This window comes from Camelus bactrianus, chromosome 1 (assembly GCF_048773025.1).
Source record: "Camelus bactrianus isolate YW-2024 breed Bactrian camel chromosome 1, ASM4877302v1, whole genome shotgun sequence".
Lineage (NCBI taxonomy): Eukaryota > Metazoa > Chordata > Mammalia > Artiodactyla > Camelidae > Camelus > Camelus bactrianus.
The window spans coordinates 60,377,899-60,405,704 of NC_133539.1; the positions used below are offsets into that span (position 1 = coordinate 60,377,899).

At 44.5% G+C, this 27,806-nt stretch overlaps 1 protein-coding gene across 2 annotated transcripts in view; it reads right to left on the reverse strand.

The window, feature by feature from the left end:
* Positions 1-7,905: 7,905 nt before the first annotated feature.
* The window catches only part of LOC105072417 (protein HEG homolog 1), an 82,770-nt gene continuing 62,869 nt past the window's right edge, over positions 7,906-27,806 (reverse strand). The window contains exons 16-18 of one of the 2 annotated variants that reach the window (XM_074364859.1): positions 19,783-19,870; positions 15,713-15,887; positions 7,906-13,051 (exon numbers count right to left, since the gene is read on the reverse strand). In XM_074364859.1, coding sequence (XP_074220960.1) covers positions 12,902-13,051; positions 15,713-15,887; positions 19,783-19,870 — 413 coding nt within the window. In that variant the 3' untranslated portion in view covers positions 7,906-12,901. Of the gene's footprint in view, positions 13,052-15,712; positions 15,888-19,782; positions 27,234-27,806 lie in introns of those variants that run through there. The other variant, XM_074364868.1, reaches the window with a different exon arrangement.

Consider the following 27,806-nt stretch of genomic DNA (forward strand, 5'->3'; position numbering starts at 1 on the left):
CCAGAAGGCTGTAGGAAACAGAGACTCCACTCCTAAAGGGCTCACAGAAAATCTCATGCTCTGAGTCCCAGTTTAGAGGCAGTAATTGAAAGAAGCCTGGATCAGACCCATTGGCTAAACTTAGAGTGCCTCCTCAAGAGGCAGGAAGCAAAGGGAAACCCCTGGGGACATAGATTCTGGAAGAAGCCATTTTGGGGTACTCCTTCTACCATGAGGACACTGGTGCTGGCACGTGTCATTTTGGAGTCCTCCCCCTAGCTTATTAGCACCACAGGTTTATCCGTTCACTAATGGTTGGGCACCAGATCCAGGACCTGGCCCTGCCCGTCAGTGGGCCAGCCGCCACTACACGAGGCAAGGCCTAGCAGCCAACCAGGCTGGGGCCAGGCCTGCCTATCATGTGCCTGTGGCAGCTGGCTGCACAAGAGAAGGGCTCATCCAGCCCACATAGGGGGCAACATATGAGCATATAGCTCTGGAGACCAGAGGGGAGTGTGCTGCTGGACCTCATGGAATGTCTCCTATATAAAGTCACTTCTCCAAGATCAGGAAATAACTGGCCTATGTAATACATGAAAATAAACACAGAGAATTAGGCAAAATGAGGAGACATGGGAATATGTTCTGAATGAAGAAACAAGACAAAACTTTAGTAAAAGAACTAAGCAAAGAGGAGATATGTAATCTACCTGTTGAAGAGTTCAAGCTAATGATCACAAAGATGCTCAACAAACTTGGGAGATGAATGGATGAACACAGTGCGATTTCAACAGATAGAAGATGTAAAGAAGAAAAACAAAGCTGAAGAATACGATAACTGAAATGAAAAAACACACAAGAAGGAATCAACAGTAGATCAGATGGTGAGAGGAACAGATCAGCGAACTGGAAACAGTAGTAGAAAACACCCCAGCTGAACAGAAAAAAGAATTTTTAAAAATGAGGAAAGTTTGAGATCTCTGGGACATCATAAAGCCTACTAACATTTGCATTATAGGGATCTAAGAAGGAGAAGGGAGAGTGAAAGGGGCAGAGAACTTATCTGAATAAATACTAGGTGAAAATTTCCCTAACCTGGGAAAGGGGAAAAAAATCCAGGTTCAGGAGCACAGAGAGTCTCAAACAAGATGAACTCAAACGGGTCCACATCAACACACATTATGATCAAAATGGAAAAATTAAAGAGAAAATCTTAAAATTATCAAGAGAAAGCAACTAGTTATGTACAAGGGAACTCCTATAAGACAGTAGGCTGACACTTCAGCGGAAATTTTGTAGGCCAGAAGGAAGTATATTCAAAGTGATGAAAGGAAAAAAACCTATAACCAAGAATATTCTACATGGCATGGCTATCATTCAGATTTGAAGAAGAGATAGAGAGTTTTACAGTCAAGTAAAAGCTAAGAGTTTAGCACCACAAGGCTGGCTCTGCAGAAAATGTTAACAGGATTTCTCTAAGCAGAAATGGCCACAATGGAAATATGAAAATTACAAAAGGAAAAATCTTATTGGTAAAGGCCTACATATAGTAAAGGAAGTAGATCAACTACTTATAAAGCTAGTAGGAGGGTTAAAGGTAGTAAAATCATCTATATCCACACTAAGTAGATGAGGGATATACAAAACAAAAAGATGCAAAATATGATGTCAAAAAATTAAGCATTGTGGCAGGGAGAAAAATGCAGAGATGTTAGAATGCATTTGAACCTAAGAGATCATCAACTTAGAAACAATATGCTGTTATACATGAACCTCATGGTCACTGCAAATCAAAAATCTACAATAGCTAGACACACAAAAAAGAAAGAGGAATCCAAACATAACACTGAAGATAGTCATCAAATCACAAGGGAAAAGAGCAAAAGAAGAACAACAATAAAAAAAAAAAGGTACCAAAAACCCCCAAGAAAACAATGAACAAATTGGTAATATGTACATAACTACCAATGATTACTTCAAGTATAAATAGACTAAATTGTCCAATCAAAAGACACTGTTGAATTACAAGAGTATCACTGTGGTGTGAGGTGTGTTGAGTGATGAGAGAGTCATGTCATGTCACCTCTAATCCATTATGATACTCGACCCTGCCACTGTAGCATGGAAGCAGCCGTAGACAACATGCAATCAAATGCGGTGGCTGTGCCCCAATAAGACATCATTTGTGACACTGAAATTTGGATTCCACAGGATTTACACATTTCACAAAGTATGATTCTTTTATTGATTTTTTCTAGGTTTTTTAAAATGTAAAAATCACTCTTAGCTTGTGGGTCCTACAAAAACTGGCAGCTGACTGACTGTGGCCCCAGGAAGTAGCTGGCCAGCACTTGGTCACGAGTGCAGTCAGCCCAGTGGGGACAGGTCCTCTCTCACCAAGGTAGGAGCTTGTCTGTGTCCAAAAGAATTCTCAAGACAGACAGAGGGATGGGTGCTCACTTTGAATCTCCTAGAAGGACCACAAGACTTGACCTCCATGAGGATGTCACCAACCATCATCTTTCAGAGTTATCTCCTGGTGCTGAGCTGAAATTACAACACATCCATTGTCTCCTTTAACTCAATTCTGAAAGTCAGTGCTGTGGGCAAGCTTTTACAGATGAAAAACTTGGATCTTAGAGAAGTTAAGTAACAAGGGGATTTGTGGCAGCCCAGGGACTGAATTCCAAGTTCCAAAGACCATGTTTGACTCACCACATCACTCTGTTTTTATTTCATCCAGACACCTCTCCAGGCCTGCCCCACATCCCCGCCCCTGCTCTCCTCCAGGCCTTCCCACAGAATCCCTGGTGACTCCGGCCTCCGTAAGGGAGCTCTGCCTCTCAGTCACCACGGCTGGGCTGCTGGCCTCGCCGTCTCACGTACCTTCTGTACCTCACATGCTCTTATGACACATATTTTGATGACAACATGTGCCCTGGGACTCATAAGACCTGGACCCCTAGCCCAACCCTTTCATGAACCAGCTACATCACCTTGGAAAAACGTCCTCTCTCCGGGCCTCAGTCTCCTTATTTATAAAATCAGAGTGGGGGTGGAGGGATACCCCCCTTTCCTGAGCTCCTCTCCAGTTTTAAATTTCTATGAGTCAACTCATTCCCCACCATGTTTTATTACCCACAAACTACCACCTCCCTCTGTTAGTAATAGTTATGGAAAGATACTGCTGATAGGCCCAGAGTGGCATGGACTCTGAACTTTGCTTTAAGGGACATGACACAAGAGTCCTTTAATAAGTATAGCACCCCTGAAATGCCAACTCGTTGGCACAGACACGGGGACATTTAAGAATGAATCAGGTAAACAAAGAGGCCAATTTCACAAATGCACAGACTAAACAAGGTAGAGAACGAGGCTTAGGGAGTGGGGAGCAGCCTAAATGACAGCCAAATATCCGTGACACATCCCCTATGTGAATGTTTGTCACAGGGAGTAGAGATGGACACAGAGCAAAGATAAGACTGCGGTCCCTGCCTTTGAGGAGTTCACTGTCTAGTGGGTGATAACCAAGGTGCTAATAATAGAAACTTAGGAATAATAGAAATGCAGGAAGCAGTAGCAGTGAAGTTAGGGGGCCTTTGACCTGGTATTTAGAAGAAGCAGCACCAGATGTAGTCTACTTTCCTGGCTATCACAGGCAGAAACGAGGTGCCAGCATCGTGCTGGGGCCAGCGGTGGGAGCTGTGGGGTCCGTGCGGAGCAGTGCGGCAGAGGGGCTGTCTTTCCGGGTGCTCACTCCCGCAGCGTGATTAGGCCATTGCTCCCCTCTGGGAGATTCTGTCACCCACCTGATATCCTTTAATAAACCAAACCGAGGGGATGCTCATCTCTGCAGCTAAGAACCTCAGTTAATACAGGAGAATATTACAGTCGAGATTTAAGGCTCTTCATCTCTCCCCAAGAAAGCAGTAACAACAGCACCTAGCATCTACTGAGCGCCGCCAACATGCCAGGAACTGTGCGCGGTGTAACTTCCTCACACACACACACATCACTAGGCACACACACATTCTTTCAACAATCTGAAAGTTACATATTGTTGTCCTCATTTTATTTTTTAAATTAATAATTTTACTGTTTTTCTTAAATTGGGTCATACTTGATAAAGTAAATTCAAAGAACATAGAAAGGCTAGAAAAAGAAAGGAAAAGTACCCACAATCCACCACAATCCGGTAATCAGTGTTAACATTGAGAGCATAGCCCATGAGACATCGCTCTCCGTGTGTGTAGCCTGACAATGGGAGAGGGAGAATAGATGGAGGGAGACAGTGGGTAGGTGTGATTTTACAAGTGTGAGATCATAACATAGACACTATTTTTCAAACACAAAAGACATTTAGTTTTTAATTTGACTTAACAGAAGAGAAATCAATTGAAGTGAAAATAAAACAATTCCTAAGCTTCAAAAAAAAAAAAGTGTCTTTGCCATAAGAGATAATAGTTCCAAGGACATGCCTCCAAGTTAAAGAAAAATATTGTGAAAACCCATAATAAGCTATGCTATTTTAAAAAGTTTATTATTTAACTTTAAACAGTATACATTAACTACCCCACTATAAAAAATACAGGAAAGAGCATCTTATTCTCCCATTCCTCCTGTTTCTGTTACGTATTCTAACTTTGTTAAGTACTGTAACATTTGTAACATTTTCAAGTCTTAATTCTTTCATTTCTTAATTCCATATCTTAATCCACATCTTAGTGAACCAGATCCAATACGTATCATTCATGGCTTCTCCATTTTCAAATTCAGTGTTTTGACTCCTCCTCTCTTGTTTGGCAGGACTTCACGATGGAGTGGTTTTTGTTGGGTGCTGGGTTCCCTGAAATCTTTTCTTTTGGACAATCTCTGCCTATTGCTTTCATGATTAAGAGAATAACCTTATAAATATTGCTTCACTGCCTCCAAGCTTTGCATGTTGCTATGAGGGGCAGTCTGAGACCAGCCAGATTCAACCACTTGAAGGGGCCTTCCTTTTTATACTTGACACTAACCTGGTCTTCAAAATGGAAAAACCAATGACTGCTAAGATTGGGAAAGACATGTCCCATCACTGAGATACACTTTAGAGACATCCTGTCACTTAGTCTCCCAAAACACCTCTGAATTCAGAATGATTATTATTGCTATTTTATAGAGGAGGAAACATTTGATCAGATCGGTTAAGAAATTTATCAAGGTCACACAGCTATTACACAATAGAGATAAATTTCAAATCTAGATTATTCTAGTTCAGGGGTTCATTCGTATCACAAAGCCTCAGAACACAGGCTTGGAAAATATTAGCCACTCAGTAAGTGTTTCTGATTTGAATTCTTCTAAAACAAACAAACTTAGCTTAGTTGAAGAATTATAACGATATAAATGTTGTGTGGCGTTGAACTAGGAATCAAGTAATTCACATGAAGTGTAGTAACCAGTGTCACTTTTTGTCCAATTCACGTCCAAGCCCAGTCAGCAAAGGGCTATGTTCCTCGTAGTCACTGGGTGTCCCAGGGCAACAGTGGCTCCATCTCAACACATATTTCCACGATTGCTGAGCAGGAGACATGAAGGCCACACACAGCTCTTAAAGGGTCTCCCAGAAGTGACACACTTCACTTCTATTCACATTTCTTTGGCCAAAGGAAGGCACATGGCCATATGTCAAAGTGGGTAGGGAAGTCCCAGCTACCATGCGCCTGGAAGGAAGAAAGCCCTTCCTGACCTCCAGGGAAAGCACTCCCCTGCTTTCTGTCCCTATATATAATCTTCTCTTTTCCAGAATGAAATACAATTGGAATGACACAGTCTGCAGCGTTTGGGGCTGGCTCTTTACACACAGCACAGCACTTCTGAGACACGTCCGTGTTGCTGTCTGTTGAGGTCGTTTGGGCCTCCTGTTTGCTGAGTGGTGTCTCATGGCATAGTTGCTCCACAGTTCATCAGGTGAGGAGCTTTCTGCTGCATCTTCAAGTGTTTAGTCCACAAGTGCCTGCTGGAGCTTTGCTACAAGAGATCTTTGCTAAGGGCCCTGCTCAGGTACGTGTCGCAGCTACCTATTTGCCCGCCCCCAGCTAGTCCTCAGCCTGCAGCTTCTGGACGGGGTAGATCTCCAGGAACTCTAACTTCAATCTGTTTCTTCTGTTGGGTGATTTGTCCACCCACTTACTCACCTATTTGTTTTAGTGATGCCTGCGAGGTGCCAGGCACTGAGCGTATCAGGTTGAACAGGACAGTCTTGGTCCCTAGCTGTACAGAGCGTACGATTTTGAGCTCATTAACTCCTTCATGGTACAGGGAGCAGGTGGGAGAAGGAGGCGGGGGAAATGACAGGAACAACTTGAGGGCAAGTCTGAGGTCTTCAGGACCAGTCACTATGAGACAGCATTGAAATGGCATATTAATCCTGTTAACTGTTTGTCTTTCTTTTGGTGACAGGAAGGCTCTATTGAAGAGAATCAATCTGCATTGTTTGTTTGTAGTTTCAGAGTGTCTTCATTTGAATCCCCCCTTTTAGTCCTCACAACTCTGGAAGGCGATACTTATTATCTCCATTTCCCTGATCAGGACACTGAGGCTCAGAGAGCTGAGTGGACTCTTAGGCCTGATGACATGATCTGAGAAAACAGCCATGAAACTGTCAGGGAGTGTCTTCTACCAGCTGTTAGAGCCCAGGCCTACTGTAAGTTTTTATGTGGTCAATAAAAATCACCTAAATTTCTGTTTCCTGGCATCTCTCTAGTATCTTTCTGATGTGACGTTCATGCTGCATCACGTGGCTTCATGTCCACACGGCCCAGCTCTGGGGGTTTATAGCTGTCCTGACATTCAGTATCCCAGACAGAAGGACTCTGGCCTGTGTAATCTATATATTGTGCCCCTGACCTTCATTACCCCTCAAGCAACTGGAATATGAGTGTGCATTGCTGAAGCCCTTTAAGTCCAAGGGCCTGAAAGTACTGTTTAGATCTTGACTTACTGGCAAATCAAACCCTAAGGTGGAGGCTCAAAACTGCTGGGTTGGAGACACAGGCAGGACAAGCATCAGGCCAGCGTGTGGGTGGACAGCAGAAGGGCCTCCCATTCTCAGTCCTGAACAGTTCCCAGGGTAGTGTGGGTACGGAAATGCTGTGATGTTTACTGTGTCTGGTTGAGCTGGGCAGGATGGTGAACGGGGTCAGTACTGGGTTATGCTAAGTAAGGTCTCAGCTGGGGGCTAACTGGTGGCGGGGAGAGGGGAGTGGGAGGGACCCGGTAAGAAGAGGAGAGCACTGCTGCTCATCTCCATTCAGAGATGTCTGATGGGCTGCAACTGTGATCTCATGTGTCAAAAGGTCACCTTCCTGGCCCAAGCTGCCATTACCGACCCCTTCTAGGGCCAAGGTCACTGTCATAAAGCATATGAGAGGCTCATTGATCCCTGTCACAAAAGGCACTCAAGGAAGCAATTCATCAATGAACATTTATCGACCAGGAGGCCACGGTTAAGTGTAAGGCCCACGGCCACCATCTTCAAGTTCAAGATTCTCCCCACCACAGAGCCTGGGCATGCTTACTATCCCTCCTCCTCCAAGACATGAAGATGGGAAATGGAGAGGTGGTGGGAGGCATTCAGGAGAAAGCTTTCAGTGTCTGAAAATTATTTATTGACTCTCCAATTCTCAGAAAGAAAAATAAACAAAAGCCAGTGTTATACTGAATCAAGCTTTTAGTCATTTAGGTTGATCTATCTGCCCATCCATCAGTCATCAAAAGCATATTTCCTCATGGTGCCAAGCACTGAGGACACAGTGATAACTCGGTCCCTACATGTGCCATGTAAGAGGTCAATGTACAGCCCCATTGCTTAAGCGATGCCCTCATGAGAAAGACCTTGCTGAACTCTGGTCTGGATTGTTTGTTATTAGGAGAAAAACACAGTGACAATGATATTTATTTTATTGCATCATTTTACTGACTAGAACGCCAGACTTATAGTGGATATAGTATAAAAATAATCAAATTCTTACAAATAATACATTGCTGCTACAGTACAGAATAATTAGTGGAGGTTGCAATTATAATACAAATTTAAATAACATTCTCATAATGGGTTTAACACAATCAACCAGGGGCTAAGGTTTAAAGTTTTGCAACAAGAAATCTGGGACCCTGTGAGAACTCAGAAAGTTCATTTGCCAGCTACATGCTTCATTTAACCATAAATCCAGCAACACAAACAGTAACAAGACTCACAGCCACCCATGATGAGAGGTTGTTTTTTTTCCCTAAGAAACAGGCCGAGGTAACACAGAAACCTGGGGTAGCTTCCCGGGTAGACTGGTTCCATCTCATTCCTGTCCAGTCCCATCCTTCCTACCCAAGGACTCTGCACCTGAAGTGTACTACTCTGTTTCCCCTAGAAAAAGACAAAGCCAGAATCCAATGGGCAAACCCTTTAGAACGTCCTCATTAAAATGCCAAGAGGACAGAGTCAAAGATCTGTCTCTTTTTAGACCTCAATTGTCCCCTTTGTTTTCACAGGCTTTTCTGTGAGCAGTTTATACCAAATGGGACAGATTAAAACACTCTTAAAAATATACTTTAGCACAACAAGTTAAGTGACACTTAGTACTTTAATTTTTCTAGTATATTAACCAGGTTCGTCCTCTGGGGATTTGAGAAAGGAAAAAAGAACACACTTAACAGCCAATTCTACAGAACATATGTTTTCAAAAATGCACACGAGAACCTCAGAATGACGCTTTGTCAACAAGAAGAAAATGAAACGTCCCTTCTAATTCCCACAAAAGTTTTCACAGAAAAAAAATCTGTGAAATTCTGATATTAATATTAACGGTATTTTCCAATGAGATGCAAAATCCTGAAACACTAAACTTTGCATTTTTCCTCTCTCCAAAGAAGTGTTCTAGTTTCCATATGAGTAAGTATCTTAGAGCCCGGGCCCAAATCCCTGGTGTGGGGTGTGCTAAGCTAAACTCATCCAGGAGCAAGGAGAGAAACACTCTGGCTTCGTCAGCCGCCTTCACACAGTTACAGGCACACCTCCCACCCCCCGTGGGCAAGGGGGCTTAACAGAGGCCCCAACAGCCACGTGAGACACGTGACCCTGGCGTGTCTGCTCTGGGACGTCCACATCTGAATAAATAGCATCCTTCAAAGACACTTCCTTGGGCAGCCATCCGGCCTCGTACTGCAAAGATGCTGCCCTCCCATTTGGACCAACTTTAAGAACGACCTCTTCAAGAGCTTAACTGTTACATCTTCGTTTTGGACCTCAAATGCCATCAGCCAGCTTGAAAACACAATCCATTTAGTAATGTTGGTTCTTAATGACATAGCTGCTTCTGAAATTAAACTTCTGTCAAAGGAGGGGAATTTGTCAGCATTTAAGACATTCAACTGAATAAGTTCCAGACTCTGATAACATTCACAAAGATCTGCTTCCAATATGTGGGAAATCCGGCCTTACCACGGAACCAGGTGAGGCAGCCTTCAGATGGATGTCTAAGTCTAGCTGTGTCTGTCAAAACCCAGAGCATCACCGTACACTCCCACATCCAAAGCCATGTACCACTGTGCTTCTTGCTAAGCACAAGCTGACCACAGCTTTCTTAATGACCATCACAGGTGTCCAAAAAATACATGTAACAACAGACCTGAAAGGACTTTTTCAACATTTTGTTTTTGTACTTCATGTCATCAGTTTAGTTCCAGTTTAATAATATCAAAGTTCTAAAAACCCAAACCAAAACAAACCCAAACTTATTCTCAGCCCACTCTCTCATGCTCTCTTTAATACTGGATGGTGAGGCATCAGCCAGGAGGAGCAAGCCACGTAAAGGGTTTGGATCCTGACTCTCCAAGGCAGGGGCTTGTCCTCTCTGAAGGTTCCCACATCCGAGAATGAGTGCTCTCATGTCCACCTCACCAGGGTGTGGTGAGGGCAAGGATCCTGCACAGATCCTGGCCCTGCTGGAAACACAAGAGATGCTCTTGGGACTATTAAGACTTCCTAAATTGTCTCCAGTGCCCTGGGCTGGCTCGTGGGGCAAAGAGGAAGAGATACAAGAAATAGGACCTCTGGAGCTACAACCAAACCCACAGATGTGGGAGGCTCCAGGTGAGCGCTGCCCTGCTCTGCGTCCCCAGGCTCAGGTACGCTGCAGGATGCGGGGGTTCTGTTCAGCCCACTCTTCCCTACCCTCTCAGCATCTCCCGGGCTGCTAGGGGCCACTTTTCCTTTCCTCCCTTTGTCCTCTAGTCCCGGGACCCATGTAGGACTGGGACATTTCTGTGCACAGGAAACGCACACCCCAGGTGGGAGGACTAACACTGAGGGCTTCTGCTCCCCCAGGGTGCATCCAGCCTGTCCCTTCAGTCCAGGGCTGCTGCCCCACAAACAATTTCTTGGCTCAGGGGGGACCCTTCTGGAGGCATATTCACCCCAAGCAGGAGTGAAGCTGGCCTCTCCCTTCCTCACCCAGGCGGGCAGCCGGCCCTGAGGAACAGTCAGGCTGCTTTCATGCCTTCTTAGACCCTGACGCCCTGGAGATGCACTTTTCCACTCTCAGAAGCCTCCTAGAAACTGCACAGAACTGTGAACTCAACCTTCGGGGGTGTGCTACAGTACTCACGATAAAAGAAAAAGACAACACTCTTAATCCATTTCACATGCACAAAACCCACTCACAGGAAAGCATTCTTGGAACTCACAGCACACTCTTTTCTGGACGTTGGGATCCTGCTCCAGGATGCTTTGGGGACAGACCACTCCATGTGGGGGAGCATACAGCTTCCGGCCCTGGTATCGGAGATGATTTGCCAGTGGAGGCAGCAGGCGTGTATGCCTGGGAACAGCCCCCACTGTGCTCTGGGCCCTGGAGGTGAGCAGGGCTCTGCGTCTAGAGCAGGAAGCAGCTGCCTCAGGAGGGACCCAGCCTGTTGGCTCAGGTGAGCTGAGTGCAGGAGCTCCGAGCTCTCCAGTTAGATGCGAGGCCGTGAGACTCAGAGGGCTGTTTGGTTCCACGGGGAGAGGCAAGACCCAAGATTTCTCAAAGGGGATGCTCTGAGATTTTAAGTTGGCACCCACTGACAAAAAACAGGACTCTTTGTATCTATCTCATGAGATGAGTGCAATTGAACTGCAAAAGTGGCATCGCATCTGAGCAGCCTTCCTGCTCGTGGAGACCATGGGACACAGGAGTTTGCACTTAAAGCTGTTAGGATGAGAATTCCATAAGATTAAGGATTAGATACATTCTGAAGACAGTAGAGAATCTTGAAGAAACCACCATGCCCAGGACAGAACTGTCTCCAAAGGCCGCACCATTTCCAGAAACGAGTGTGCCATTGGGCTCCAAGCTTCAGGGTGGGAACAATTTTTTTTACCTCTGTGTTCTCTTTACCCCAAACCAGGATGTTCAAAAGTAGATGATGAGAATGATCACAATTCCACAAGGAGTAAAGACACCGCAGTGGATATGCACCCCCCCCCCGACCCTCCTCCACACGCAGGACCCAGGTCACGGGCATAATAAATAAGACACAGGGTTGTTTCTTTCCCCAAGGCAAACGCTCAACTCCCTAACTGGCCAGGAGACTTAGTTCTCCAAAGCCGACTTGAATTATACCCATGCTTCTGGAGGGAACTATGTGATACTATGAAGAGTTACAAATTACTGTCTGAGAGAAAATAAGTTATTTCTTCAATGAATAAATAGCATTGAGTGGTTGGTGGAACCACTCAAGCTACACTGGGTGTGGACGAGACCAGAAATTCTAGGACAGGTGCTGCACTAGGTAAGCAGACTCACGTGTGGCTCCCCTCAGCTCCCTCTCCTTCCCCAGCAATATGCAGGGCTTCCCAAAGGGCTGGCGTTCCAGATAATCGAACTCACCTATCCATCCCGCTCCTCTAACCACATCCAGCTGCTTTTGCATTAGTGGTGAAATAGCAGCTCAGGCCCAACCTGCAGTCAGCTTTTCACTTCTGCTCCCTACGTGGCAGCCTGGGCCTCAAAGCAGGCGCTCAGAGCTCCCACACCACACGGTGCCCTCGGGGGTCGACCTTCCACCAGGAACTTCACCCCGTGCCCGCTGCTGCCTGCTGGGCTCACTGTGGGGCAGCTGGAGCCTCTAATTAGAACCAAGTGCAAGTTGTTTGCCCTGATGCAGGCGTGTATGGAAAAGCGAGCTGTGACAGCAAAGGGAAAAAACCTTAAATAAACGTGTCACCTGGACTAAAGAAAGCACACTGGAGTTGTGTGCTGTGCCTCACACATTTCAGCTCCTCGTTTGGAGGCGGGGGGGGGGGGGTCTGTCTGGCCAACGTAGCACAAGAAGACTTAGAAGCACGTGGAAACCCTGTGCCTTAACCTGCGGCATCTCCAGACACTAGTGGTAGGCCCGTCGGCACCTGTGCTTCAGCACGGAGCTACTGGGCAGGAAAACAACTGAGGAGGCAGTATTTCGCTGTCAAAGCATCACCAAATTGAGGCCTCTGGAAGTGTCTGAGGAAGAGGCCTTCTTTCCGGAGCAGTCTTGAAAAACACCTGAAAGGAGACCTCCCTCCCTGCTTTTGCATCTACCGAGGTGCAAGCTAAGGAAAACCTGGGTCCTTGCAATGATGCCTAGTGATCAGCCCTAAGGAACGTCATCCCCCAGCCGTGGCCCTGCTGCAGGCACGCGGGGACCCCGTGGTACTGGCCCGTGTTCACATTCACAGTAACAATGCAGGTGCTGAAGAGCAGCCGGCAGTTCCAGTTCCACGGGCTCCCGCTGTCGCCTCCCCTGTCGTCACGGCGCTTCCGCCCGGCCCCTTCCGCTGGTGTGGCTCCTCTAGCCCCGGGAGCGGCCCCGGGCGCTGCTCCCCGTCCGGTCCTCTGAGCGATGGAGGCCCCTGTGCCGTCTGCACTTAGAAGTAGTCCCTCCTCCTGCTCTCATCACTGATGAAAGATGGGTTATACTGTCCGGGGAAAATGCAAGAATGCCGCGATCCTGGCAATCCAGTGTAGGCCGGGTAGAGGCCGTTCCGTTCAAGTTCAGGATTCCTTACACTGGTGGGCTGGTGGCCAAAGAGAGAACAAGAAAAGTCAATTTATGATTCTTGGGTTTAAATTAAATTGTTGAAAACAACGACGACGACGATGAATGCTCCGTTTCGATGAGTTTAATGCGGATGCAGCTGTTCCCGCAGAACAAGGCCTGACCTGGAAATCACACCTGCCAGGTCATCTCTCTGTGGAACCTGGGGCACCTTTGCCCATATTTCAAAAGGGGATTTTTAGAAACATTATATCATCAAGAGCAGCCCACAGGCCAACAGAGGAAAAGCCTGAGTTGAATATTATCTTGATTATTATCGAGATTAATTATTATCTGATTATTATTTTGACTTAAAAAAAGAGTATCTTTCTCTGTGGCACACAATGGCTTTAAATCCTCTCTGGCATTTACCAGAACGCTAGTGTCCCTGCTGCGAATGGGGGACTGACTTTGACAACATCATGGCAGACCTGGCTGGAGGTGGAGTTAGGACCCCAAAGCAGGAGGCTGGCTGATTCTCAGGTATCTCTGACCAAATCCCAGCTTAGCAGTCATGACTACCTATCTAAGGAGCAAAGGAGCCCCTTGGGGAAGCCCTGGCTACTTTGAGGAGCAGCACGGGGCAGAGAGGGTGATGCTGGCTTGGTAGAAATAAAACACTAGATTCTGCTTATTCTAATGTGGATCCCAGGAGAGCCCAGTGTGCAACTGAGAACACTGTGAGGGGCAGCTCCCTCCCTCGAGTGACAGCTTCCCACCCTAGGCTTAGGCTCTGCGTCTACAGACTGCTCAGCCCACCTTGTATGAAATGAAGATGGGGTTCCTTTACATCGTAATTCTATCTAAGGCAACTCTTCAGCTAAGGGCTGGGAACTGGCGGCGAAGGTGTGTCCTGTTGTTAGAGCAGGCAGATAGCTAAATATAAGCAGAGAAAGGGGAACACAAACCTAATGGCAGGAATTGGGCAGAAAGGAAGGGTACAAGCCAAATGCAGGAAACCACACATCATGTAAGCACTAGGGGTCCCTAGGCAGAGAAAGAAAAGCAGGAACCTTTGGGCTGATAAGGGATCACACCTTTTGGGGTGATGAGTTGCCTGGAGATGAGCAAAGAAAGGTGAGAAAAGGCACGAATTTCCAGTGTCTGGATGTAACCTTTTGCTCATTATGCCCTCATTTCAATAAAACTAGCCTTGCAGATCAGAAGTACCTATCATGCACCAACGCCATGACACTTCCGATCCAGACTAAATAAGGACAAAAATCCCTCCTCCCTTTGGGAAGGTGGAGTTGGGATGATAATCAGGGAATACGACCCCAAACCCTTCCCTCCCCAGTGAATATTCTGCCTAAACATTTTTACACCCTATGTAATTAACTTGCCAAAGAAACACAGGGCAGCCACTCACCTGAGCCTGCCAGCTCTCCCCTTGAGAGTGTACTAACCATCCTTTAATAAATCCTCACTTTACTTTTTTTAACCTCTATGTCTTGTCTCTGAATTCTTTCTGGGACGGGACAAGAACCTGGAACGTCGGTTGCATCTACCGGCAACACTGTGAGGCCACTGTCCTGTCGTTGCTTTGTCCTGGTGCTACCCGTCGGCTGAGGAGCCCCTAGTGATGGGTGAGAGCTGGCACCCCTGGGAGAGATCCTGTTCAGTTACGGCTGCACTTATCAGAGGAAAAGGACTTCCCTGACAAATAGAGGAAAAAGCAAAGCCCTTATGCAGAAATATCAACAGGAACATTCGAACTAGACCCAGCTTTGTATCTGCATTTGTCTTTCCCCTTATTTCATCCTGTTCTTCCTCCAGGCCATGTTCACATTTTTCAGTCCATTGAAACTATAGCTTCCTTAGCATGAATGCCCCTCCCATCCAAAGTCTGAACCGTCAGGTTAATCCCCATAGCAACCAGAGGGGCTGTGGCTTAAAGCTATTAAGTCCCCATTGGGCGAGGTTTCATATTTATTGCTATACCTAGAACAGCTCCACAGGGCAGGAGAAGTCACCTGATGGCTGTTTATTTTTCAGCTCAGGTATCTCCACTTGTGTTTGCTTTATGGCTGATACTGTGTAACCTGAGATGAACTGACAGGGCACTGGAATATGACATGGGCTATTCAATGTGGGACAGAAGAAGCAGGGATAAAAGTGGTCTCTCATCTGTCCAAACGATGCAGTCCAGGGCTGGGCACAGAAAATTACTAAAGACCTACTGAATCTGCAAAACCTCTGACAAGGGCTGGTTGAGGATGGCATGTTGTCTCTACACCTTTTCCCCGTCCCTCAGTTTCAATTACCCAACCTCATGATGTAAAGCATGGCTGATGAGATAAAAATGGATGGGCCAAAGGCTAAATGTCATTAAATTCTTTATCTATTAGTTTCCAATCCTGTAACTTAAAAGCAATTTCAGTGACAAGAGGGTTATTGCTACAACCCCATAAAGTACAGGCTGCGCTCTGTGGAAAAATTCTTCTCTCAGTGTCGAAACTGATAAATACCATGCAAAGAGATAGTAAGTAAACTGAATATTAAATTATGTGAATAATGGGCGTAGGCCACCATTCTCTTTAACCCTTAACTAGCTGGAGTGCTCTGACTACCACAAAACGGAAGCCCTTGAATTCTCAGAGGAAAGTGGAGCCCAGAGACCCCCGGGGGCGGACATACACACCGAGTGATACACGTCCGTCATCTGGAGGAGGTTCTTGGTACTTCCGTTCTCGTGCATCTCGATAGCTTCCCGGCCCCATTCTTGGGACCGAGGGTTCTTGGGGTACTCAGCATATGGGGACATTTGGAAATCGCCACTTTTGAAGATGAGTTTGCTTATGTCATTTTTATTCTTTCTGTGGGTAAAAAAAAATTTAACATTTAAATGAGTAAGTTCTGTAAAGAAACGGTATCTATGAAAGCGCCGTCTAGTGTCTTACAAATTAGACCTAAAGCTACTGTGAAGGAAAAACCGGGCTGGTCTAACAAGACAACTCACAAGTCTAGGAATGTGAAGGAGAGGCTGGGCTAACAAGATAACTCACAAATCTAGGTATTGGAATACTGATCTGAGTTCTGCTAGACTAACTTGTAAATCTAGGTTAATCAGTGTTGTTTTGTTGTTCATGTTTTTTGCTAGCCAGCTGGGTTTTCAAAGATACATATCTGGCTTTGGAATGTTGGTTTGCTGCCTCCCCGCCTCCACTTTTGTGATGATAATGCTGCTAAAGCTGTTCCATGCCTATTGGCTGAATACCCCAAGCCTGTACTTTACCCTATAAAACCTCATGCTCACGTCTTGGAGGTGCTCAGAGCTTCGGAGCAGAAGCCCCTCTGAGCTCTCCGGCGTAATACATCTGAGTACTCCAACCCTCCGAGTGGTGCTAATTTCCTGACTGGCCTGTCGTTTCTGTAACACTACCACTCTATGTTTTTGTAGCTGCCCACTGAGAAGTGTTACTGTTGTTATTTTTAGTATTTGCCTAAAACAAGTAAAAATGCAATTAGGTGCAAGAAAAAAAAAAAAAGCCAAAAATCTTTGAACCCAAAGGGCCAGGTTTTCCGGGGCAGAGAGGACACAGCCCCAATGGAGCAGATTTAGACTCTTCTGGGGGACAGAGATCTCTGCACCATGGGGGAAACAGGTGCAAACAAGGGTCAAATTCACAGGATGTTGAAGCCGGAAGGGCCTTTACTGTTTGATAAAAGAAATTTTCACATATTGAGATATAGGGAAGTCACTCTGGCTCATACATGAATTAACTTGAATTTTATGCTAACTAAAATAGCCTGTTTATGACCTATCAAACATACATTGTTTATCTGCTGTAATTATTAAAGAAAAAGGCACGTTGACCAGAAGTAAAGAATGTCCATGTTAAAAACAAAGATTAAAGGCCCCTCTTCCCAGGACGCCAATGCTGGTCCTCCCTTGTTGATAAGACTCCCTTCCCAGGAGCCAAGGCCACACTGACTCACTGTGTACGTGCTGGTTTGTTCTTTTCTTTTCTTTCTTTCTTTCTTTTTTTTTTTGAAACCTTGAAGAAATGTATCCCTGACTTGTTCTGCTTCTTCGTTCTGATAAGATATAAAACCGGGCTGGAAGCCAAGCTTCTCTGAAGCAGCACCTCAGAGTAATCTGGGATGTGGGCTCCCAGGCCAGTCTGCAGTCTGGCTTAGAAAAAATTCATTCCTATTCTTATTACTGATTGTTTATTGATTATTTATGTCAACAGGTTCTTTAGTCCAGCCGTTTCCCACCTGCTTGAGGAGTTGCGGGGCTGGGGCAACTCTGGCTTTGTGAAGGATGTGATTTGTCCTGGGGTCACAGTTTGCTACTAGCAAGGCTGGGACTAAAATTCAGGCTTTCGAACTCTCTAGTCAGTCTTCTTTTACTGTGTGAAGCTACTTCACGAACCATAAAAATATGATGTTTTGTTTGCAGAAATGCCCAGCTGTCTTTATACCCATACAGATTCTCATTTCAGGGGGCAGGAAACCCTAGGACAAGTTCCCTACCTGTGAGAGTTCTCTGACTGGAAAGGGTTGGAGGATATGTCAGTCACCTTGTGCACCCAGCCTAGGGTCAGACATGTTTAGTTATACTTGCCCTGGGTAAGAGAATCTGGAGTTTCCTCCCTTTACGTAGCTTTCCTGTAAATAAACTTTCTGGGGAAAGCATCAAATCACTCGGGATCATAAAACCAAATGTCCAGCATGGGGCTTAGGCGTTGTCCCTCCTGACAAGTTCAGAACAGACTTGCAATTCTATTGCTCCCTGGGGGTGGAGCATCCGGTCTCAAACAATGACTTAATTATTCACAAAGACCTTCTCCTCCCAGGGGCCAGCAGAGACAGGCTCTCCTTCCACACTACCTGGTTGCTCCGGGACACTTAGCCGACCCCTGGAGCATTCGAGGTTCGTCTCTCTAGCTCCTAGTCTCATTCCCAGAATTTTATTTCCACTCACATAGTTTATCTCTGATGCTTTGCTAGCAACATTGTAAATTATAGGCAATGGCTGAACCGTGAGGCCTGAATCCCTGGATGGGAAGTTGGAGCAGCTTGCTCTCTGCAGCCTTCCTGGAGGAAGAGGATATCTTAAACTGTCCTGCATATCAATGGTCCAAAAGATAATTTGCTATTGTGTAAGTTCCCTCCATCTGTGATGTCAGGATAATTCCTGCTGTTTATTACCATCCAAACCAAAGGTCTGAGTTTTCCCTTATCTGAATAATCTCAGAGAAGGGGACCAGCTCCCTTCTTTCCTTCTTTGTCCAGTAGAAACCCATCCCACTGGTGTCCAGCAGCCCAGAGCCAAGTCTGCTCCTCGCCACTGCTAACGACTTCAGTGAACCCCTTTCATCTCTTTTTGTTTCTTCATTTTCCCACTTAAAGTGTACAAGTCAATGGTTTGTAGTATAGTGAGAGCTGTGTAACCATCATCACAATCAATTCCAGCACAATTTCATCACCTTGGAAAGAAACCCATACTACTTAGCTGTTACCCCCAATTCTGCCCCTGCCCACCCAGCCCTAGGCAACCACTAATCTACATTCTGTCTCTCTTTAATTTGCCTATTTTGGACATTTCCAATAAATGCAATCATACATATGTGGTCTTTTGTGACTGGCTTAATTCATGCAGCATACTGTTTTCAAGGTTTATGCACATTACAGCGTGTATCTTTAGTTGGTTCCTTTTTATGGCTGAATAATATTCCATTGTATGGATATGGCATTTTTTTATCCATCAGTTGATGGATATTGGGGTTATTTTCACCTTTTGGTGACTATGAACTGGTCCTCTATGAAAATTTATGTCCATATTTCTGTGTGGACATATGTTATCATTTCTCATGGTTTATACCTAAGAGTGGAAATGCTGGGTCAAATGGCAACTCTGCTTAACTTTCTGAGGAATGGCCAGTTTTTTCAAAGTGGCTACACCATTTTACGTTTCCAGCAGCAGTGTATGAGCATCCTAATTCTCCCACATTCTCACCGACATTTGCTATTTTCTGTTTTTTGTTTGTTTGTTTCAAGTGGTATCCAATGTTGGGTTACTGGGGTTTTTTTACCCTGATGTCGGTTTTGATTGCATTTCTCTGATGGTTAATGGCTTTGAGCATCTTTTCATATGTTACTGGCCATTTTACATCTTCTTTGGAGAAATGTCTATTTAAGTTCTTTGCCCACTTTTAAATGGGGTTGCCTTTTTATTACTGAGTTGTAAGAATTCTTTATATGTTCTAGACACAAGTCCTTTATTAGAATGTTGATTTGCAAATATTTTCTCCCCTCCTGTGGGTTGTCTTCTCACTTATTTGGGAGGAGGGGTAATTAGGCTTATTTATTTATTTAATGGAGGTCCTGGGAGACTGAACCCAGGACCTCCTGCTAAGCACGTGCTCTACCACTGAGCTATACCCTCCCCTCATCTTTTCAGTTTCTTGACAGTGTTCTTTGAAGCCGAGTTTTTCATGTTGATGAAGTCCAATCTATCTTTTTTCTTTTGTTGCTTGTGCTTTTGAATATTCTTTTTTTTCCACTAAAATCCCATTTGCTCTCCTTTTCTTTCCCTGATGGCAGTGCCTGTCAGAAATTTGCCTTTCTTTTTCTCTAATGGTTCAGTCATAGATTATCATTAATACTGTACACCACCCCAGACATTCTTTATGAGGATAAAAATGGACCCTTGTTTAGCACAGGCAAAGGGACAGAATTGGGATGTGGACGCCCGGCACTCACCGGCAACAGGTAACAATCAGTGCGATGCCCAGGATGAGGAGAAGCCCACCTCCCGCTGCCGCAATCACCACGGTGATAAGCTGATAGGCTAAACACGGTTCAGGAGAAAAGGAAAACGTGGATCGGTAAGAGGTAATGAATGAATGAAGGAATGCCCCAAAATGGTCCCCCTCCCCACCCCAAGGCCACCCCAGTACCTCAGCTGGGGACCACCTTTCATTCCCTGGGCCCCCAGCAAGGGCGGCTAAAGGCTGGCTCTGCATTTTCTCTACTGAAGGGGAGCAGAACGTGTCACCCCAAAATATGCCTCTTTACCTATTTATTATTTAGAGCTGATATTTCTGCAGGTACAGAAGAAGCTCTGAAAACTGAGTCCTAGTTACCCCTTGGTAAGGGAAATTTACATTAGAAGGAGGCTTGTACCAGGAAGAGAGCTAACACCAGAGATGACCTGTTCACCTGAGAGACTTATCTGCTGGCAGGAATCTTTGCTTCCCAAACATTTCCTCTTCGCACTTTTCCCCTGTGAACTGCCTTTTCCCATTTGCAGCCCCAGGCCCCCGGCCCTTTCCTCAGCTCAGGAGGGTATATGAGCCTCAATCATCTGGCTGCCTGAGTCTCATATCTTTGTGGGGCTCCCATGTGTATGCACATAATTAAAATTGTGTTTTTCTCCTCTTAGTCTGGCTTCTGCAGAGGGTGGGGGGATGTGCCTCAGCCAAGAACCTAGGAAGGAGAGGAAAAATGATTTTTCTTTCCCTACACTTTTTGAGAAGAGCTTCCCTTTCTTATCCATGCCTAGAGTTGGGGGTCCCAAGTTCTACTTGCAGACCAGCCTGATGACACTGCCACCAATCCACCAACAGAAGAGAAAAATAAAGGAGATGCATGTATTTTTCCAAAACTACGCTTGTTTTTTTCCCTAGTTTTAATACCGCCTAAGAGTTGGTCCTTCCTTCTTTGTCTCCTTACTTACTCTAGATGCACTTTATTATGTGTAAATTACGCCTCCAATAAGGCTAGTTTTTAAAAAGTAATTGAGAAAAAAGAGAATCTTTTTTGGGCTACTTTTGAAAATAATTGTTTAAAATTTTTTTGGAATTGATGGTGAGGATAGATATGAATTTTTAAAATTTGGTTTTATGTTTTTACTTAATAAAATAAAAAGGAGGCAACCCTAGGCTAGATTCCCCAATTTTATAAGACATATTACCCAGAGCCTGGGAATCACTGCATAATCCAGGCTGGCACTGGGTAGCCTCAATGCATACAAATCAAATTTAATTACCAGAAATTGGCAGTCATATAAGTGAGCACGTATCATGTATAATAAACAATATTAAAATTTTAATTAATTGGTTTTATGCCTGTGTATTTCTGGAAAAATCATATTTTTCACCAAGTTCTATTAGATATTCAGATTGATTTTGTGTTGTGGAAATATAATTAAAATTGTGTTCTCAGTTGTAAAGTCCAAGATGGAAAAAGGGCCAATAACCAGGTAAATCTGGCTGGAACCAAGCTCTGTAGGTATTCAGATAAAGTCAAAGGGTAATACACAGAGCTGACTATGAACAGATTGTAAGATAAGAGCAAACACAAGTCATGCAACCATTTACCTGTCCTTTCTTGAAATAAGCAGCACAGATACCAGATTTTATGAGAAACCATCAGTATGTAGATACACAAGAAACAAAGCAAACCAACGAATGAGTTAATTCTCTCCCTCACCTCCTGACACATGTATTCAAGCTTCACTTTCAAAAAAAAAAGTAACGACAAAAGACATCCTTAAATTTGTGGACTGCTCTTTACCGCCCTAACACCACCAAAGGCCCCCATCGAGTCCTGACCAGACAACTGTAATCACCTCCCAACTCATCCTCCTGCCCACGTCTTGCCCACTCATTTCTTTCTTTCTTCTTTTTTTAAATTGAAGTATAGTCAGTTTATCATGTTATGTCCATTTCTGGTGTACAGCATGAAGTTTTTGCCCATTAATTTCAAAAAGCAGCTGTGATGGTACCATTTCCCTGCTTTAAAAACCCCACAGTGGCTCCCTTTGTTCCCAGCCAGAGAGCAAAGTCTGGCTCCTGCTTATCCCTCCACACCAAGGTCACGTCTCCTCCCTTCAGCAAAACAAACGAGCGCTGGTTGTAGAAGTGATCCTTGCAGTGGCAGGTTCCTCTCTGAAACAAAGACAGTAGACCAGTGCTTCCCGAATGGCCTGTGGTCAGGGATGAGCTTTTCTCTGCTTGTGCTTTTGGATGTTCTTCTAATTTAATTGCTTTTGTGGGTTTTTTTTTTTTTGATTAAAGTCAAATTTAATATTTTTATTTTCTTATAAATGAAAGTTTGTGAATTTCAGTTTCAATATACTTGATATTTTGGGGGATTCCACATGGCCACAAATCTTTTTTTTTTTAATTACCCAAGTACAGTCAGTTTACAATGTTGCATTAATTTCTGGTGTATAGCACAGTTATTCAATTATACATATACAATTCCTTTTCATATTCTTTTTCATAATAGGCTATTACAAGATACTGAATATACAGTAGGACCCTGTTTATCAATTTTATATATAGCAGTTAGTACCTGCAAATCCCAAACTCCCAATTTATCCCTTCAGCCTCCCCTTTTCCTCCTGGTAACCATACATTTGTTTTCTATGTCTGAGTCTGTTTCTGTTTGCAAATAAATTCATTTGTGTCATTTTTTAGATTCCACATATGAGTGATATCATATGATTTTTTTTTCTCTTTCTGGCTTACTTCACTTAGAATGACAATTTCCAGGTCCATCCATGTTGCTGCAAATGATATTATTTTATTCTTTTTTACGGCTGAGTAGTATTCCATTGTACAAAGATACCACAATATCTTTATCCAGTCATCTGTCTGGATTTTTAGCTTGTTTCCATGTCTTTGCTATTGTAAATGTTGCTGCTATGAACATTGAGGTGCATGTATTTGTTTGAATTAGAGTTTCCTCTGGATATATGCCCAGGAGTGGGATTGCTGAATCATAGGGTAAGTGTATTTTCAGTTTTTTAAGGAGTCTCCATACTGTTTTCCATAATGGTTTCAGCAATTTATCTTCCCATCAACAGTGTAGGAGGGTTCCCTTTTTTCCACAGCCTCTCCAGCATTTATTGTTCATGGACTTTTTAATGATGGCCATTCTGACTGGTGTGAGGTGACACCTCATAAAGAAAATAAAGTCTCACTTGCTCCTCTCATCTCTCCCCCAGGCACCAGCTATCTTGAATTTCCTTCTCTCCTTTTTTTTAAGGAGTCTACTGTGGACCGATAAGTTTGTAAAATACAGTAGAGAGGAGCACAGAGAAAGCGCCCAGGAGGGAATTCACAAAAATACTCAGATGTTAGTGCTGCCTCGGGTGATGACAGCTTTGTGCTTTCTTCTCCAAGCTTCTCTCTGTTTCCCACATTTTATTCATGTGTTTATATACACACAACCTCCTCTAAATATCTAGACATTGTATGTGTATTGTGGACAAAGAGTATTGCCTGCTGTATCAGTAAATAAAGGAAGTTGTGACCACCAAGCCAGAAGTCACTGCAGCTGCCCCAACTGTGCACCCTGAGGGGACCCAGGGTGGAGAAAAGCAGGATCCAGGCCCTAGATCACTCAGGGGCACATCAAGGGAATGAGATGTCTGGTTTTCTTTAATTAACAGTAATCTTTTTATGTTCCTACTAACTGGCTTTTGTTGCAAAATTCCTATATATCCTGGTTCCTCCCCTACCTCTAGAGGGCAGTCCCTCAGAGCGATCTGAGAGGTGGCGGTCTTTCAGGCTTAAGTCCTCAGAAAGTCTGCCAAATAAAATGTATGTCTCAACTTTTAGGTTCTACATTTTTTTTCAGTCAACAGTATACATACATATCATTTATTTTATACACATATATTGCTCAAAGAGTTGTTTGATGTTCTTTGGAAGCCATGTCAGTGGGTATTTGTAACAAGCTTATGGACAATATAACCCACAGGACTTTTTTCTCATACCTGTGGTCAAGTCAGCTCATGAACTACAACCGATCGTTTGCACTTAAAGACTGACTTTAGATTTGCGATGAGGTCACATGACTATGCACAATGCCTGGGATTTAAATCAACACCTACTGTAACGCTCACTAGGCCCACAGGTTCCCTGAATGTTTGCTAATTAAGATGAGAGTGAAGGCAATGCGTGTTGTCCTGGGTTTGTCTGTCCTATCCTCCCTACTTGAAGAGATCTTCCAGAATGATGAGCCTGGAATTCTCAGTCTTACTTTGTCTTAGACATTTGTTTACATTTCGCAGTCTTTCCCAAGCAAGGGCTCTGTCCTCCCTTATTCTTCTTGTGCTTTAATCACAGGTTGATGTTGCTGTCACTGCTGCTGGCATTTTTCGTTAAACCAACCCAGTCTGGGCCTTCACCTTTCCTATACGCTGTAGTTGTCTTTGCTTATATGCTTATTTGGCTGGAATCTACAGGACTGTCTGCTTAGCCAACTCCCTTCTGGGACCTCCACATGCCGGGTACAGCGCGGGTGCTTGTCCACGACACACCAGCCACAGTGGATCAGTCTGGGAGTAAACACATGATCCAAACTGGATCAATGAGTTTCTTCCCAGGAATCTCAGTGTGGGAAAGAGAGAGAATCTTCTCTTTCAAAAGGACTGAACCAATGACTTACACTCAAAGCTGTTAGGCGAGCCTATCTGCCATTGTGTTGTCTTGTGAGGAAGAAAGCATGTGCACAGACACACTGCAAGAGCGGAGGCGAGAGAGGACGACGGAGCCGTGGTACCATGTGCTCTGAGAAGAGGGCCCCAACCTCCAGCTGCTGTGCTTCCCCACAGTTCCCTGATGCTTGCCACTCCTGATGCTGAATTCCATGACTCACCCCAGGATCCTGCCAATAAACTGTCTTGGTTGTTTAAGCTAGCTAGGTGTATTTACTCCAGAAGAACCTTGGCCATCTGTGACACTGATCTGCAAGATATATCTGTCTCTGTCCTTGTTCCTGGTACAGCTCCTAAAACTGGGATTTCCTAAGGCTTGAGAGGAGTAAAGGTGTCTTTTGTTAAGTCAATCAGGTGACTTCTGGAAAGCCGTTAGGTAACCTATAGATGGAGGCTGGTTGCCAGGGAGACCAACCAATGAGCAGAGGGTTAGAACTTTCAGTCCCATCACCTTGAACTTCTGGAAGGGGAGAGGGGCTCAAGATTGAGTTCAATCACCAATGGCCAATGATTTAATCAATCCTGCCTGTGTACTGAAGCCCCTACAAAAACCCAAAGGATGATGTCCAGAGAGCATCCAGGTTGGTGAACATGTGGAGATGAGGGGAGAGTGCCGGGCTGGGAGACAGCATGGTAGTCCTGGGCCCTTTCCCCAAACCTTGCCCTGGGCATCTCTCCCATCTGGCTGTTTCTGAGTTAAATCCTTTCATAATAAACTGGTAACCTAGGAAGTAAAACGTTCCTGAGTTCTGTGACCCAGTATAGCAAATTACTTGAATCCAAGGAGGTGGGGTCACTGGAACCTCCAATCTGGAGCCGGCTGGTCAAACGCACAGGTAACACCTGGCCTTGGGACTGGTATCTGATGGGGGAGCAGGAAAGGGAAGTCTTGTGGACTGAGCCCCCAACCTGTGGGATCTACCCGGAGATCGAGTCAGAATTGAGTTAATTGGCCTAGTGATGTGGAAAAAACACACATCGGAATTGGTGTCAGAATTGTACCAATCCATATGTCTTCCTTTAAAACTCTTACACTCATTACAGACCTTTTTAGGTCGCCACATTGATTTTATTTTGAAGTTCATTTGTTCTCCCTATCTCCCCCTCACTGAGCTCATTAGCTACATGTGGTTAGAATTCTGCCTTTTAAATTTTTCCACTCCCCTTGCACCATCTTTCCCTCAGAAAGCATTCTTTTTTCTTTTCCTCTGTAGCTTTCAAAATTTGTCTACAGGCTGAGATGTGGCCATAGCACTCACGAGCAGATACAGGGCAGCATGCGCCTCTCCCGGGCCACTTCCTTTCAGTTCTGACATGAGGTGAGGCCCGTCAAGACTGAGTGAGGTATCTGCTTTCAGCTGTATGAGGCTTCCAGCGGACTTCTGGATAACTAATGAACTCTCCTTGCTCCTAAGTTTAGCACTATCTTTCTGAGTGTTTATTATGAGTTACTCCTGCTAACACATGGCATTGCCTCTGGAATGAGTTCTTTTTAAGATCAATGTAACGACAAGGTGAAGACCATTAGAGGATGCTTTATATACCTGCCACCTGACTGTGGGTTGGGATGATGGGGACAATGCAGAGAGATCTTTAGGTTGAATGTTCCAGTTTCACTGGAAGAGGAGGAAGAGATCCAGACATGGGGAAAAACAGGCTCTACATCCTCGCTGGGCATGCTGGGAGCCTGGCGGGGAAGAAGTATCCACTGGAGAGACGCGGGGCACACGTAGGGCATGTGAATGGAAAAGATGACCTACAAAAGGACCTGTTGTGGATAAGAAAGAGGGGTGGATAAAAATGTCTGCAGCCAGAGAGAGGTAATCTAGGAATTATGTGAGTTCTACAATCACAAAGTGACATTAACCACAAACAGAAGAATGGCGTAGAGGATGAGAATATAAAAGAAGATCTTAAATTGATAATAAGAGGGGAATGGTTAAGTAAATTATGGTATCTCCAGAGAGGAGAATTCCACAGAACTGTCAAGAGTGACATTATAAGATCATGTAAATGAAAACAGTGCACAGTTTACTAGGTTTAAAAGCAGGTTACAAAACACTATATTCTGTGAGTATTTTTTGGGGGGTAAAAAATGAACTATTTATTTGCTAATGAAAGTAGAAATAGACAAAAGGTATGAACAGACATTTTACTAAGAATATACACAGATGGCAAATAAACACATGAAAAAAATGCTCAACGTCATGAATCCTTAGGGGGATGCAATTAAAACTACTGCTTCCTTAAATTAAAACTTTAAGGAAATTCAGAAGACTGACCCTATTAAGTATTGGCAACACTGTGGAAGCATTTTACATACCCCTGGTGGGTATATAAACGCAAACAACCATTTTAGGTCACAGCTTGGCAGTTTCATAAGTCAAACATTCACCTATCTATGACTTGGGCATTGTACATTGAGTTACTAATATAAGACAAGTGAAAATACATACATACGTATAGAACTACACACAAATGTTCTAACACCTTTATTTACAACGGTGTAGTGCTTCTTCAACTCTGGTATGTATACAAATCTGTATATTCACTAAGTCTAGGGGTCTGCTTAAAATTCAGATTCTGACGCAACAGGTCTGGAGTGGAGAGGCCCGGAATTCTGCACGTGCAGCCAGCTCCTGGGAGATGCTGCTCCGGCAGGTCAGAGGGACCACACGCAGGGGCGAGGACACACACCAGGCTGTGAACAGCGACGTTTAATGGGTCATAAGACCGTTTATTTTAGTTTTCTTCTTCTCTTAAGTATATTTTCTAATTAATTTGGGTTAAAAAAAAGGAAAATTAATGGGCATGTGTTGTTTTTATGTAATGAAAAGACAAAATCCACTTATTTTAAAAAGAGAAAAAAGGTGAAGCAAGCCGTGATGTCATGAGAGATATAATAAAACCATGAGGAGGAGCCTCGATAAAATTCAAATGAAGGAGGAAATGCACACGCCTAAGAAAAGGGTGGAGGGGCCGGGAGAAAGTGAGGGACATTTTGACAACAAGTCTTGAAGAGAATTCTGGGGCCACTGGACAAGTGGTAACAGAAGATGGAATTGTTGGAATCTGAGGTAGAAACTGGAATATTTTACACGCAAAGAAAACGAAAAGGCGAGCAGTGGTAAGACAGGAGCAGACCTGGGCGGCCTTGCCGGGTGTACATGGGAGCTCGGCTGGCCCGCACTACCTCAGGGACGCAGGGACTTGAGAGAAGGGCTTGTCCTGCCCTCTCCAGTTTGAAGGATATTCTCTGTGAGGAGCCACGAGT